The sequence below is a fragment of the Crocodylus siamensis genome, chromosome 1 (assembly GCF_052110815.1).
Source record: "Crocodylus siamensis isolate JL-2025a chromosome 1, ASM5211081v1, whole genome shotgun sequence".
In the NCBI taxonomy this organism is placed as follows: Eukaryota; Metazoa; Chordata; order Crocodylia; family Crocodylidae; genus Crocodylus; species Crocodylus siamensis.
In genome coordinates this window covers 128,197,399-128,213,770 of record NC_143395.1, presented here as the reverse complement: position 1 = coordinate 128,213,770, position 16,372 = coordinate 128,197,399, and the positions used below count along the sequence as shown (strand labels likewise).

The following is a 16,372-nucleotide window of genomic DNA, read 5'->3' as shown; positions in this document are numbered from 1 at the left end:
CTCCAAGTTGATTTAAAAAGTTCAAGCAAAATCTTTTGTGTAGTTTTCAGATTTGTGCCACTACTTACTACACATCCTATTGAACTGAAGCCAAATGAATGGTCACCCTTTTCTGACACAGTGGTTCTCTACTGTTTTAGACTCAGGGCATCCCTTATTAGATTCAAGGTACCTTTGGGAAACTGTAAGCTCTTAGCTTTAACTCCATTTTTGACTATGGAAAAATAACAGAATGATTATTTTGTTGAAAAGAACTCAGAAAGACAACAACAGGTCAGAATATTTTGACTCTGGGATTCCTATTTGAAATCTCTTGGCTTATCTTGTCAACCGTGGGTAAGTATTAACATGCCTAAAATGGCAAATATTGAGTGGTACACTGCAACATCCTTAAAAGTATCTATGCTGCAGTATACTGATTGAGAATCACTAGCCTAACAGCTCAGTGGCCTTGCATGGTTAAACAACACCAGTTTCTGTAGCCATTGGCATACAAGAGAAGTGGCTAGTATCATATCTGTGCATATTTGACTAATTAACCTGGATGATCATGTACCAGTTCTCAGTCAGGTTGTACAGGATATAGCTGTTGGCATAAGAGCAGGAGCAAGGCATGTACTCACTTCTTTAGAACCATAGTAAGATGCTTTAACTGCTCTGCCTTTGTACCTCATTGAGCTGAAGTATTGCAAATCTTTATCATTCATTGATCTGAGTCTTCTTGTGCTAGGCACTTTAAGATGTATCAATGTTATTAATTTATTTGGTATTTTTAATGGTACAGTAGTTTATAGAATGTGCAATAAAAAATTCTTGTACTCCCCAGTTTGTTTTTAGTCAGACAAAATTCCCATGGTAGTCTGTTAACTCCATAAGCACTCTGTAACTCTGTAACTGACTCTAAAATAGGGATTGATTATATAAAACCATGTCATGATTTTTAGTATCATTTTAGGGGATTGCAAATGCCTGTTTAGAGAATATTTCAACTATCACTCTAACCGTCTATACCGGGGTGGGCAAAATGTGGCCCAGGGAATGGATGTGGCCCACCAGGAAATTCTATCCAGCCCATGGAGCCCCTAAAAAATGTAGAAAATTAATATTTATCTGCCCTGGCCTGTCTGTCACGTGGCCCTTGATGGCTTGCCAAAACTCAGTAAACAGCCCTCTGCCTAAGATAATTGCCCACCTCTGGTCTATACCTATATCTTCTATAGAGAATACAGCAAATGTATAACTGATGTAACTGTTGAGTGTTTGAAATATGTGTTTTTCCTCTTTCAGTTGGCCACCTATTTTTCAGTAGATATAGTTTATGATAGAGTATTCTTGGCAATGAGGTCGTGTCACATATTGTTGTGTGGCAAAAGTGGCCTCTGGCTATTCTGCTAGGTGGTGGACTTAGAATCTAAATCACATATGAAGCATTTGATCCTTAATGGAGATTTATTATTTGGGTAGGAGCTAGATAACAAAGAAAGATGCAATGTTAAAACTTTAAAATTACTGCCACCGGGAAGAAAGAGGTAGGTAGAATCTGAGAAGAGCTGAAGAGGGATAAAGTTATTTTCTAAATGTGGCAAATCTTCTCTCTTTACTGCAAGAACCTCTAATTTATGGCTGAGAACAAAAGTCAGGCACAGATTTATCACTTCTCTCACAATATAACAGTACAATCGTTTGAAGGACTGTTATTTTACAAAACTTCAGTATCTAAAAGGGTTAAATTCTACTTTCACTTGCAGCGGTGTATATTCTGATTAATTCCACTGAAGTCAGTGGAGGTTTTTTAGGATTTATCAGTAGGTAATTGTGAGGTGAATTCAGCCCCAAGAGTCCAATCTGGAGATGCTAAAAAGCCGTAATTTGTTGTTCTGTGGGAATTTCCAAATTATGAAGAAATGTGTTCCATTTTCCATTTTTGGATAAAAAGTATAATTTTCAGCATATTGCCATAGAAAAGGGAAATATTTCAGAACGTTTTTAACATTTCATTGGGAAAACTTAGAAATGGAAATGAGCCAGCTACAGAGCAGGGAGGAAACTCAGGAGCACCTGGCCCTGGGGTAATGTACATGATAGGGAAACCCTATAGTCCCCATCATTCCAGCAGGTGAGCTGGCAGTGTTTTCTCAGGAGCTCGTTCAGTCACCTTTTTCTTGTTTTCAGTGATTCAACAGTTTCCAACAAAAAATGATATCATCCAGAAATTCCTCGTCATCTTTAAACAAAAATGTACTTAAAAAATCTTCAAGATGGAAGTTTTATTATTCATAAAATTGCTAGCATCAACAGTTGCATGAGGCCTTTCTGCTTGTACTGGGCTTTGCTAATACTGCTTTCTATAAACAAGGCCTCTCTGGCTGCTTGTGCTGTAGATCAGTAGTGCACAACCTTCCAGCCCCATGGGTTGGATGAGTGGCATGGGACTAGTAGGTGGGCCTGATCCTGCAAGAAGGGTTGGTCAGCAGGCTGGATCCCGCATGGGGTTGATGTATCAGTGTGAGGCCTGCAAGCTTCCCCTTAGATCCAGAAATTAGGTGGGGGAGTGATAGAAGCATTAATTGCTGCAGCTGTGGAAGCTATGGAAATTTAATGCTGCTACCACTCCCTCGCCACCAGATTTCTGGGACTGGAAGAGGCCTGCAGGATGACATGGCCACGCAGGCTGGATATGACCTGCAGACCAGAGACTGAGCACTGGTGCTGTAGATAGTTAGGCTGCGAATGAGCTCTGCCATCCCCATACTTATTAGCAGAAAGGGAGGAGCTATCTAGATTTGTATTTAGCCATCTCTTTTTCTTTCAATGAAGAGCTGAAGAAGGGTGGAGCTGGAGATGCTTTAGTTTCCCACAGCAGAGGCATGCTTATAGAATGCCTTGCTCTACCAACCTGAGCCAGGTCACATCAAAATTAATGAAAAGGCACCAGAGACTCTTGTGAAAGTACTCATGCAAACCCTTGGATTTTAAGGTGCCAGAAATGTGGCTGGCATAATGGAAATCTCCACTGTGTTCGATAAGGATGAGCCCCAGTATGGCAGGGCAGACCAACCTGTGGCATGATTGCCTGAAGTGGCACAAACTGTATGTGCATGTGGCATGCTGCAGATTGGGGCAAGGACAGGCAGCAAAATGGCAGGTAGGCTAGGAATCAGAAAACAGAGCAACAGCTCAGAGAAGGAGCAAAGCTGAGCAGCAGATGGATAAGGGAAAGGTACTTGGGGATAGTGCAAGGCTATTTTGTTGCACAGGTGCCCAAAACATTTGACCTCTATTGCAGTATGAAATGCCTGAAGACCAGCCTGACCAGTGTCATGTATTGCTTCACAACACATACTCAGTTCACAGCGTGCTGGTTCAAAATGTACCTTATGGGGTTTTTCCTGCTAAAAAAGGGTCTTTTTAAGGAAAATGTCTGTGTGAATTCAACATTAGTTTAGCTATTTGTGTATTCCTCAAAATATTCAAAGGGAATTTGGGTTTTAAGCAAAGCTGAGCAAGTAATACACAGAAAATGATCTTTTTGACAAATGCAGCTTTTTTTTTTCCCTTGAGCGTCATAGTTCTTAGAAAAATTAGGTTATGGTGAGATTTGCTGAGTTTAAGTTCTATCTCATCAAAATCCTACAAAGGATCTGCATGAGCATGCATAGTCCTGGCAGCAGAGTGGGTGGTAAGATCCTATCTAACTTTGTTAATTGCCTCTGTAAGTCCAGAATAGTTAGAGCTCGCAGGGTGCCAACAGTGCTGTTTACCTGCTAGACTTCAATCAGTGTTGCAACCCATGAAACATACCACATTGCTGTGAATAGTTTTGTGTTCAAACTTCAGATATGCTTTCTATGAGCATTTGTTAAATAAAATTCAGTTGCTCCAGTTTTCTATCAAAATGAATATAAAATGAGCACAAGCCCAGACAAAACTGCTTTAACACTTGAGCTAATAATTGTGGGGAACTTTTAGTAATATCCATCCAACTCTAACTATAACCAAGTATGCTTTTTATCAGAAAGAAGGAACTACAGAGATGCAGCTTTAAACTAAGCCAAAGATTCATAAGCTTTCATAACCAGCAGTTTGCCTCATCAAATGCTATGAGGGACAGCAGGAAGCAGAGCCTTTAAGTAGAAAGCAGTGATTAAAATACAAAGGGTAGGAAAGGGGGAAAAGGTAGGGATACTGCTGGGAAAGACAAAGAGGGTAGGAAAAAGAAAAACAAACCAGTTAACCTATTTGAGGGGCACAGGGGTTATAAAAGTTTATCCAGGTGATGGGGTAAGAATCCACAGCCTTGATTTTGAGAGGCATGTTTCTCTTTGGGGGGGAATGTCTCAAATGATGCATGTGGCTTACAGATGGCAGACATATCTACATTTGCACTTTACTGCACAGTAGACTACTGTGCAGTAAAGCATCACTCTACATGTGCGCCACGATTATGGTGCAGCAAATTAATTTACTTCAGTATAAGACAGTCCTGTCAGACACAGGTACTACCTGCTGGCAAAGTAAATTACTGCACTTTAAACACGCGTGTAGACAGTGATGTTGGGATTAGTTTACTCCTGCTCAATATGTGCCAGAGTTTATCCAGTCTCACATTAATTTCACGTGTAGAGGTGTCTGGACAACTTTTTCTGTTAGACTATTACAATTGTCTCCTACATGGGGCTGTCTCATAAGAGCAGTCAGAGATGGAGGCAAAAGATAACAGGTTTTTTTTTTTTTAACTAACGGAGCAAAGGATATAAATGCTTTAAGATCTTCACTGGTAGCCTGCTGGTTTCCAAGCAGAACTTAAGGGGTTGGATATACCATATAAAGTGTGAATGGCCTGGAACTAGCCTGCCAGAGGGATTACCTCCTTGTGCTGGTCTGTCACAGGTAGAGCAGAAGAAGTGTCTGAGTTGGATTCCCCTTGTTATAGAAGAGAGGAGAATGCAACTCAGACACCTGGTCGTTTGCTCTCTGAGGGCTCCTTCCTTTGGCCTGAATTTTCTACGTGAAAGACTCTTACTTGATCTGGCATTTGGAGAGGGATGAAGATGCTCTTCTTAGCTGATGAAGGAGGCTCGTGACTGATTGTGTTCAGGTGCAACCCACAATTTTAATGTTATAGAGATTTAATTTTATTGTCTTTAGGAAGCAAAAAACAAACAAACAAACCACCCCAAAAGTACTGCAGAGGAACCAGCCCATAGGACTGGCTTCAACCTGTAGGATCAGCAGCAAGAGCAGCCAAGGGAAGAACTGATTGACTTGGAGAAGTGAAGAGGGGGAATAAAATTGGCCCTAGCCAGAGCTGCTACCCCTCCCTTCAGCACCTGGGGAAGCTGGACAACAGACACAGAAAACCTTAATCTAGAAGCACAAGGATCATTTCATACCTCACCATTCCAGCTCCCCTTGTGTGGGTTTGGGAAATCTGCAGAGAAGCCAAGAGGAGACTGTAACTGGTGGGAACTGGTACAAGAATAGCCAAGGCCGGGACCCTGGACATTCAGAGAACTTTGTACAGTTCTGACTAGAATTTCAGTCTGTCTTGGGCTGATTGCTTGCTTGCTTTCCACTTCCCCATCACACCTCTTCTCAGCCTTTTTGCCTGCCAGTCTGCCTTGGGACCCCTCCCAATTTTCCCTTCTTCCATTTAGCGGATCCCTACCTACTTATTTTTCCCTCAAAGCTTCCATCCCACCTCTCCAAAAATAAAAAGAAAGAAAGAAAAGGAAGTGGTATGACATTTACTATTGTCCAGTTGGTCACTCTGCCCATAAGTTTTACTCTTTCACCCACTCACGTCTTTTTTTTCTGTCTGGATCAGAAGTTGTTCAAGGCAGGATCTGTCTGGTCCTCTGAGTTTATAACGTACCTCGCTTAATGGGGCCCCATTCTTTTAGAGGTATGGCTAATAATGATAATGAATTCATAGTTTATTGTATAATTAAGTATCCTAGAGCCCTGCCGACTGGGACACACACCTTTGTTATTTAAAATCTAAATAAATAAACACAACACGTATCTGCTGGTTTCTGCCATGAGAACTGACATGCAATTGAACTGTATTACAGAATGCCTTGCAGGATGTTTCCATAAATATCCTAACAGGTGGTTAGGATATTAAAATATCTCTTCTGTTTCTTTTTTTTCTCCTGTGATTTATTTTTAATATATGTCTCCTTTTATTTATGGTGGACCGGATAGAATGCTTGTATTGAATAAAATAATTGAACAGTGCTTTTGAGAAGACTATAATCTATCCTCTGAAAAGAAACTGGATGATATAAAGTTGCATGCAGCAGTTTGTGTGTAGGTTCCTAAGAGAGGCTGTGTTCTCAGCTCATATGTTGGGCCAAAGAGGAACTATAGAGATGGCAAAAGTAATAGGTCTTGTCATACCAGTATTTTCGCATTCCTGCAAAAAATACATTTTTAAAGGTCCTGTCATCTGCTTTAGCCAGGAAAAGTCTTAAAAATGAGCTTCGCATACTTCATACAGCTCTTGAGTTAACCCTTGACTGTATCCTTTCTAGCCCATGGCATCAAGGGGGGGGATAAAGAACTTTTGAAGCAATTGTCATCTTTTACAAAAAACAAATCATCAGTCAGTAACAAGAACTTAAAGTTTAAAGGTGACTGTTCTATTATGTTAGATGACAGATTGCAGGATGTAGCTTTCATTTGTTGTACTGAGAAGCAGGATGGTATACTTTTGTGAACAAAGAGAAGGAGGAGTTGGCTATTCTGGATTGAAGTTAACATCAGATAGTGTTTCCTAAGCTACTGCCCCAGTCCTGGGAAGAAAGCCCCAGCTCATGGGAACCAGATTCATATCCCTGCCTCACTCCCTGGGACTTGGAATGGGCTGGGTGGGGGTGGCTGGGCACTGAGGCTAGGGACAGACATTCAAAAAGCCTGAGCCCGAATTGATTCAGGTTAGTTTAATCTGGTTAGGCTGAACTGGTTTGTAACTGTACAGACATCGCTTGTGGACTGAAGAAATGCAGGCACATGCTTGCAGTGGCTCAGGCTAGAAGCCGGGGGTGCTAGAGTAGCCCTCTCTTACTTTTTACAGTGCTGAGCTGAGGGGGGTGTGGCCAGGCCCTGGAGGATGTTCTAATGAAAGACTCTCACATTAGTTCAGGCTCTTCTTTTAGCTCTAAAAAGCCCTAAGTGGACACTATCCTGTCTGCCTTTCTCCTGTCTGCCTAACACAGACACCTCTCAGCATTACCTACCATACCACATGCTGGCTATGGTACGTTCTGTGGGAGGTGAAGGGGGAATCCCTGCTTGAGCAGAGAGTGGTGGTAGGGGGTGAGGGCGGGTGCAGGGAAGCCAGGCAGACCCTGCTGTGCCTGCTGTCTCTGCTGGAGCTCCATCTAGGGAGCAGAGGGGAGGGGCCAGCCAAGCTTTCTCAAGCAGAGAGCCCCACCCAGGGCTATGAAGTTTAGTTTAAGTTAAACCAGGAAGGGGTCTGGGACAGACATTGCATAAGCTGGTTTGACCCAAATCAATTAAGTCTGATACTACATTCAACCAGGTTTATCTCAAATCAGTTTAAGCCATTTTCATACTGGTTATGTCCACTGAACATCTGTTCTGTTACAGGTTTAAACCAGTTTTTGATCACTTGAACTGGTTTATGTGTAATGTCTGTCCCTAGGCTGAGAGGTCACTGGGATGGGCCAGGGGCTGGTGGGGAAATGTGCTCCCACAGGCCAGTCCCAGACTAAGCTGACTGTTCAGCTAGCTTTGGAACAGTTCCACCTCTGCTTCCCAAGACCACAGGGAAGAAGATTCAGTTTTTCTAGGGATTGCTATAGATCACACTGAATCAGAATGGAGACAGTCTCAATAGTGTTAATGTCACTGAATTATTACAGAAGCTTCAGTACTGTTTCCTGAAAAAAGAGTAGGGAGGTCTTTGGAATCTTAGCTAGAGTCCAGTTTCTTGCTTCTATTCTGCCTACTTAACAATTCGCCAATATAAAATACATGTTTCACTTCCTGTCTTAAGTGGTTGAATTGCATTACTCATCTCATTCTTGTGGTGGGTGAAATGATTCATAGACAGTTGTTAAAAAACTTTGATTTCCTTCACAGTGACACTAAATAGCTGCCAGATGATAACTTCTTTCTTTCATCATAGATGTAGGTTTAAGAGGAAGCCACTGATTTAAAGTGAAAGGACCGCCTCATTTAGTTACATATCAATTGAAAGGCATTAAGTAGAGCTGTTTGGGAATTCTCCAGCCAAATGAATTTTATTCCAATTCTTTTTTTAATTAAACATTATTATTATTTTTCTATTAAAATAAAACAAAATATTTAGTTTTAGAGTGAAATATTTTGTGTTTGAAATGAATTTAAGCATTCATTTTTTAGTGAATTTTGATGTTCGATTGCATCTGCTTAGGATATTGTGTACTTGTTTTAGTTTGTGTACTTCCTGGCTTCGTTCTGTCCTGTGCCTTGGGGCTGTTTGACTGGACTCCATCAACATGTTCTTTCCTTTGACTAAATCACGTTTCATCCTTGCATGACTACTGTGTATTATGGAGGAAACTGCCTGACTGGGAACCTAGCCCATATGGAAGAAAGTTGGCCAGAGGTAATGGCCAATGTGTGCTCCTGATTGGCAACTCCCTTTTTGCCTTTTAAAGCAATTAAGAGTTATGCTGGCCCATAGCTTTAATTATTTAATGGGAATCAGGGTAGTTAGTTTAGCCCCGTCCTCCTAAATGTAAGGTACCTGATTTTTGGTTTCACTGAAACAGTAACTGATATAACATAATGTAATGAAATTATTCATGATAATTTACACAGATTATATGTAAAATCAAAATGAGGCCATATGGCTTTCAGTGGAAAAATGAAAGTCTTCAGATTGCTCTTAAAATTGGCCCTTGCTGTTACTGAAAAAGTAGGGACTGCTCTACTGCATTTTTTTCATTTGCTGAGTAAAGAGGAAGTGCATTCTTTATGAAAGTAAAGTTCTTTTAAATAGGATTCTTCTTTTTTATTGTACAATTGTTCTTTAGGCTAGAAAGCCATGCTTTGTTTTGAAATTTGTCCATTATTTTTTTTCAGTGAAGAGTGATGTACAGGCTTTCAGATATAAATTGATTCTTATCTACTGTTTTGTGTGAACTGGGGAGAATATGCCTTCAGTTGGCCACAGGCCATGAGTTAATAATTCAGAAGAGAATAAGGTCATTTCTGGACCTCTTATATATTCCTGGATGGCGGGTCAGCATGTCTGTATATGCTAGTGGTTTTCAAGTTTTCTAAAGTCATAGAACCCCTATCCCTGGCTCCATGGGCAATGTGAGCTGACATGGAGCCAGGTGACCCAGCCCCACAATGATAAGAGATTACTTTTAATCTCTTTGCACAACCTCTGATGACCTATCATGGAAACTTAGGGTTCTATGGAACACTTTGGAAAACAGTGATATATGCAATTTTAGTGGTCCTTCTTCAGTTTCAATCTGAACACATACAGCATACCCTGCAACACAGTGTATTTGGAGCTTGTAGTGCTAGTCCAAAATTTCTGGAGGAAAAGAGAAAGGCCACACAGTGCCAATACTTAAGAGTGAGAAGATGTCCCCTGTGGCACACGCAGCATCATGTCCAAGAAAGAGTTCTGCATTCCTCTTCTAGAAACACATGCTAGGCCAGCATAAACTATATAGGAGCAGTGATGTCAGACGGTTTACTTCTTTTAAAATGGTGAATTCTGCTGGAAACATTAATATTTCTAACAATGGAATGAACCAGAAGTGTGACCCAAGTGTCACACAACCTATCTATAATTACCAGTTTATGCAGACTTCACTGTATTCACAGAAACTTTGCTGATGCTTCCAAACAAGAGATTGCATTATCCGACTCACTGAATGTAAAACTGAAGGTATTGAATGATGATATATACCTTAGTCTTCTAAAAGCCACAGTAAACGATTGTTATACTTCTATTTTTCTCTTCCACATAACACACTTTCCCCCTTTCAGTTGTTATGGCTTCTTTTTGTCTTTAAGTCTTATGGGATTGGGTAAGATTTTTTCTGAAGGTACATAAGTATCTAAAGGTACAAAAAGATTTTCAGGAGCATATAGGCATGTAAGTATGTTTGAACCCTCTCCCACCTCCCCCCAAGATGCTTACATGCCTTTAAAAAACTGGCCCTTTGTGTCCTAGAAAAATTGTTTTGCAGCAACAGAGTTTGATCAAATCAAGTTTGTTATTCAGGAAGCTCTCCTGCACCTCCTTCAAATGCATGAAGGGAAAAAGGTACCAGCTTGGACCTCTATTCTTCTGACTGGATCATCTGGATCATGCTGCTGCTTCACATTAAAAAACATCAGTTGATTTTTTTTTCAGTAGGGTTACCGAGGCAAGTTGGGCCATTAAGCAAACTCTCACATTTTCCTAGGGAGTGTCCATAAATCAAGACTTGATTTGATTTATGTTTCAGTAAACAGACTTTAAATTTATAATCCTTTTTCAGGGAATTTGTTTACTAAGGAGTTTCTTCTTTAATGCAGCTCTCAGTTTACTATAACTTGAAAAAACTGTGCATTCTTAAAAGTATCCAGTAAATACTCTTTTGATTTAAGGCCTAAGCTTGACTTTAAGTCAGCAAAACGATATTAATTTTCTCTTTCCAAAAAAACCCCCCACCCCCAAAATTTAAAATAGTATGTTGACAAAAGTGGGCTATTATTCCATCTAGCTAAATCATTGTATTCAATGCTTATTACAATCTCTGTAAATGAACAACGATGTAATCTATTTAAAATAATGTTTGGTGGACATGAACCCATGTATAAATGGAGGAGCAGAAGAACTTGAACCTTCCAGTGAAGAATTTGCCAATTAATCACTTTTTCTAGTTTACCTCTTGGTATTTATAAGGAAGTAAATATAATTTTTACTGAAGAATGACTCTAGCTTCTTAAACTTTAGCATAGAGAGACTTTGCCTTCTGGGATGGAAAGAAAGCGTGGACTTAGTTCTCATAAATAGTTGGCATTGATCATATTTATAATGTGTGTTGGGTTAGTATTGTTTATAGGAAAAGAGGAAGATTTAACAATCTATTGAAATGTTATTTCAGTTAATATTACTTTCATAAATTCTTTTCTCTATTGTCTCTTATGGCTCATTTGTGGGTGCTGTCGAAGGTTCTCCTTTTGATATCCTTTTTGTGAACTTAATGCTAAAATAACTTTTTAAAGAAGCATTTAATAATTTATTTTGAAAGCTGTTTGAAAAGTATGCTAGAGTGTAAATGGGAAATTATATAAATTTGTCAGCCACTGTGTTGTATCAAAATGACTAGTAAATAATGAAGACTGTATGAATTTTAATACCCCATCATGGGTGTTTACTAGGAAAATATAATTATTTTCTCCTTGTACTTTATCCTAGCAGTTAGGATGGTTTAACTGGCTTTCATTCTTTCTGTTTCTAACATTACTAGCTTCCTTTCCCGTCTGCCCCTTGACAGAAGGACACTTCTCTCTTTACTAACAGTCTGGTGACATTTCTCTGTTGTGAAAATACCACTTTGTCATATCAGAGGAAGTATACAAGTTGAATTAAACAGGTCTTGTTTTGTTTTTTTAATTTGTCTAGATTATTTCCTCTGTAGGGGATTATTATGAGGTTTTCTGGAAAAGATAGGAGGTTTTCAATTCCAGCTATTTACAATTAGCTGTTGCCTTTTTTTTTTTGCTCCCTTTGCAAATCACATGAGAATCAAACAAAACTAAACTTGAGTTGCGTTAATTTTTAGATGTTCCTGTTCAAACATGTTCTACAAGCCTTTGCAGGGTATCTTCCATGACAGAAATAAAAAATAATGAGGACAGACCACAGGGAGCTACATAATATATTTAAAGGCATGTATGTGGCCATCTACTGATGGTTGTACTATGAAATCCTATACTGTGATTTGCATACATTAAGACAATACTTTCCATGTCAAATATCTAAACTGTGTTCTTGAAATTTAGCGTTCTTCAGTTTGTCATTCTAAATCTTGATGAAAATATCAATATATATCATATCACAACTTTACTATTGTGTACCCACTTTACAGCTCTGAAAATATAAAGATCTGACCAAATTATTAAATCAGCCAAAAAGAAATGCAGTGTTCTTATTAGTGTTCAAAGGTGCTCAGGTATTAATTTTCAAACTTTTATAATGCATTAAAGACTAAAACTATTAAGACCATATTTTTCAATGGCGACTACATATTTATGCATTGACTATATCAATATTTCTCATCCTGCACTTCTGCCATTCATCAGAAATCCAAACCACTATCTTACTTGGCTAAAACATTATGCAGACAATCAAAACACATCTTGCAATGGAACACTGGCTGCCACCAGTATCCCCTAGTTAGGGTAGCAGATGTCTGTATCGATTTGGTCTAGATAATTTATTGTTTTATATTGATTTTACTAATTTATCTGTTTCCTGTCTAAGAAGATACTGGTTGAAGTAACTCACCGGGATATAGCTCTGCTTTTCACACAATCTCAGTGAGTGATGGGATTATAATGAGGTTTTTCTATATAGTGGGGATTTTTTTAGTCCCTCTCACTGTGAGTTTAATGGGCACATTCAGACTCATTATGAAAAACAATCTACCATCTGAATGTCAGTAAACTCATGAGCATTTTTGCCAGACTTCTGTGAATGTATAAACCAGTTGCTACAACTAATGTCATGGCTGCTACAGTAGTGATTTTCTGCGGTGAAGGAGTGAGCTGGCAGAAATGATGTACAGCAGGTAGTATAGTGACCTCTAAAAGACTACAGCGGTACAGAAAACACCCATTCATTTCAACTAGCTAATGACTTCCTTTCCATCATTATTTTCTGTAGAATTATATCTATGGGAGGTCAGTATATATGACTATGCTTTGCTGTTCATCAGGCAACTGCCTGTTCTTATAGTATTTAGTGTGTTTTAGTTGTAACAAACACATCTATGTCCATAGCATTTATTTGGTACAGCCAGGGGAGGAAGAACACAAGGCAGAGAGAACATACATGTCTGTTATGGCTGAGGCTGAATTGCAAATTCGGTTCCAGTTAGTGCTTACTCCGAATCTTGCCTAGCTAAGTCTGTTCCTTGACTCTGTGTGCTTCCTCTTATTTATAACACTGTCAGGGGGCACACATGCTTTTTGCTTACTGGCAACTGACTGTTACACGATGGGAAATCCTGCATGGCTCTTCATTCCAAAATAATACATGGCAATCTTAAAAGTAGGATTTTTAAAAATGAAAATTTTGCTAAAGTTTCACAATCCCGCTCTGTCTGTAGAGCACTGATCAGAAAGCCTTCTCTCGTGCCATTTTAAAAGGTTTCTTGAAAAATGCTCACTTTTAAAAAAAGGCTTTGTTTTTGGTCAGTGTTTGTCAGGTTCAACTCCAGCCATGGTTTCCCAGTGGAGGTTGATGCGGATACCAGCATCTTCCAGCTCAAGGAGGTGGTTGCTAAGCGACAGGGAGTTCCAGCTGACCAGCTGCGTGTGATTTTTGCAGGGAAGGAGCTTAGGAATGACTTGACACTGCAGGTAAGTCTCCCTTGGTAGTTTCTTTTCTGGGATGCAGCCAGCTCAACTGCTTCTGCCTCTAATGCTGCCAATCTGACATTCATGCCTGAGATCTAATAGAATAAATAGTGCCTGGGGATTCCTTGAACTTTACTCCACACTGCTTCATTAATTCTGACCTTCTTAATTATGCATTAAAACAGCAAGCAGGAAGGAGAGGGAGGGAAAAAAGACTGTGTGTCAGAGAGAGAACATAAGAGAGAATTGTGCTTAGTGAATAAATGTTTACTGACTACAGGAGCAAGCTATGCCCAATTTCTGTATCTGTTCAATTTCTGTCTTACTTATTCCATTTGAATCTTAATGAGGAAGGATGTGAATAAATTGTTCTAAATCAGGCTGCACAGTCATCATATTGTATAGAATTTGTAACCCAATTGTGACCCCTGGAGGATAGTTGTAAGGCTGCTGCTGCTGGTGTGTGCATGTGTGTGTGTACATGTACACGTATGCTAATGGAGTTGTATTTGAAGGCTTGTTCTGCATCCCCTGGAGGATAGTTGAAAGGCTGCAGCTGTGTGTGTGTGCATATGTGTGCACGTGCATGCATGTGCACAGACTCATGTGCTGAGTTGTGCTTGAAGACCTGTTCCTAGTCTCCAGTGTTGTTTTCTCAAAAGCACCGAACCCGTAAGCCTATAGTTAAAAAAAAACAACAAAACAAACAAAAAAAAAACTGGCAGGGGCAAAGAGAAACTGGTAAGTGAGGGAGTCCGTATTTGAATTTCATTTCCTTTAAGATGAATGAATTGGGCTAAAATAAAATACAAATTAACTGAGGAGGAGCAAAAGGAGCTTGACTGCTACTGTCAGTATTGCCATCATGATTTTATCTGTATTCATTCCTCTTGTGAGTGATATATGAGGAGGTAGCAAAATATGTAGGCCTAAGCATAAGATCACAAGTTCAAGTCATTCAAGGAGCCTAATAAAATATATCTACCTGCCTTCCATTAAAGTTTGGGACTTCTGAGTTGCTAGAAAAGCTATCTTTTTGCCATGATGTCCAAGAAGTACTACTGTAGCGTTCAGCAGTTCAGGTGACTATATAAAAGGTCCTTCACAGGCAGAACTCCTTTCTGTTTTAACTAAAATAGATTAATTGGCACTCATGTTTACAGCTGTGTGAGAGGTATTGAGTGGGCAAAGAATGGCTGTTATGTCTGGTTGCAGAGAGTCACTATTGTATTGACATCCTATCACTATTTCTTCGCTGGTATGATATTTATTGCTTTGTAAAATGCTTTAGGGAGTTTGGCCACACAAAAGAAACTAAAGAAATGCAAATTGCTGTTGTCATTCTCCAGTGCATCTCCTGCTGATAGTGTTGATGTACATATTTATGATGCATAAATGGCTATGCTTTGCTTTCAGGTGATTTATTTTTTACTGAAGAAAATATAAGTGCAAAAAAAAGAGAAAAAGGTGTACCAACAAGCTCTTAGAAGTTAATTTTTAGGTTTGGGGTTCTATGTTACCCTTTCTAAGGTTTTTAAACTTTGTGTGTTTCCGGATGGGCTCCATATGTTGTCCATTTTTTTCAGGATGAAACACAGAATCTGCTGTATAGGTCTAACTAGACAGATTATCTGTAGCCCAGCTCATTACAGAGTAACATGCAACTTGTAACTTAGGAATGTAAATAAAGGATGAATTGCTTCTCATCTATTCAGCTCTGTCTGGTACATTTAGATGGAGTTTTCTTTGCGTGTGTAAGGCAAAATTATGTGCTAGGCCTTTTTCAAAGCTTTTAGATAAATATCCATTTTAAGAGATTGTACAGAATCACATGGCTCTAAGAGGAAGTACTGGGAGTGCCTTGGATAGGGGTAAGATGCACAATACATAGGCTACAGATCCACTACCACACCCCAGCAGTTTGCTTTCAGGTGGCCAGTACATAGGTTGTGGGAGAGTTGTGGATTGTTTGTCTTGACCCTGCCGCACTGTATTATGGGTGAGCCTCGGAGACTGAGAGGTCACCTTTTGCACTTCCATGGGGACAAATAGTGGCTGGCATTTTGGCTGACCCTTACATAGGACAGGCAAGAGCAAGAGCAGAAGCATTGTGACCTATCATTTTTCCCCATACAGAGTGGTTTAGGAATGTTGGTATCATTGTCAAAAGTTGGTGTGTTCTTTGAACTGGATCAGGACCCTTTTTTTTTTGCATTGGGCAAGAAGTTCAGCAACTGTTTTAGGTATATATCAAACCTTTGCTTTTTAGTGCATACAATAATACAATCGCACTATCAACTGGATTTTTAATTTAATTGATTTTACCATGCCCCTACACTATCAATGTATTTTGCATCATTGATTAATAGATGTTGAAACTGTCAGGCAGAGGCTGGTACTTTGGCTGCTGGGTAAGGAACAATTAAGGCTTTTCTTCTTTGAGATTTTGTAAGAGGCAGTACCCAGGACACTTGAGATAACCAGCAGGATGTGCATGCTAGTGCCAGACTAACTGTTAATGTATATGCTGTCATTTGTCAGTTCCAGAGGTAGCATCCCTTTGAAGGGAGTGGATCAGCTCATGCTTCGCAGAGGTATTGGTTCAGGGAGACTAAAAAAACAATGCACCATCTGGTTTCTACTAAGCTGAAGGTTTTATTTAGTTTCATTTTTATGACAAACTTAATAGAAGCTTTTTAAAAAATATATTTTTAAATGAGAGCTTATGTTATGTGAACATGATTGCAAGCATGCAAGAATCATA

The 16,372-nt window shown here is 39.4% G+C and overlaps 1 protein-coding gene across 1 annotated transcript in view; it reads left to right on the top strand.

Moving 5' to 3' along the window:
* Positions 1-16,372, top strand: part of PRKN (parkin RBR E3 ubiquitin protein ligase) — a 1,414,145-nt gene that overhangs the window by 287,992 nt on the left and 1,109,781 nt on the right. Inside the window, exon 2 of the mRNA XM_090042590.1 lies at positions 13,448-13,611. Coding sequence (XP_089898716.1) covers positions 13,448-13,611 — 164 coding nt within the window. The remainder of the gene's footprint in view (positions 1-13,447; positions 13,612-16,372) is intronic.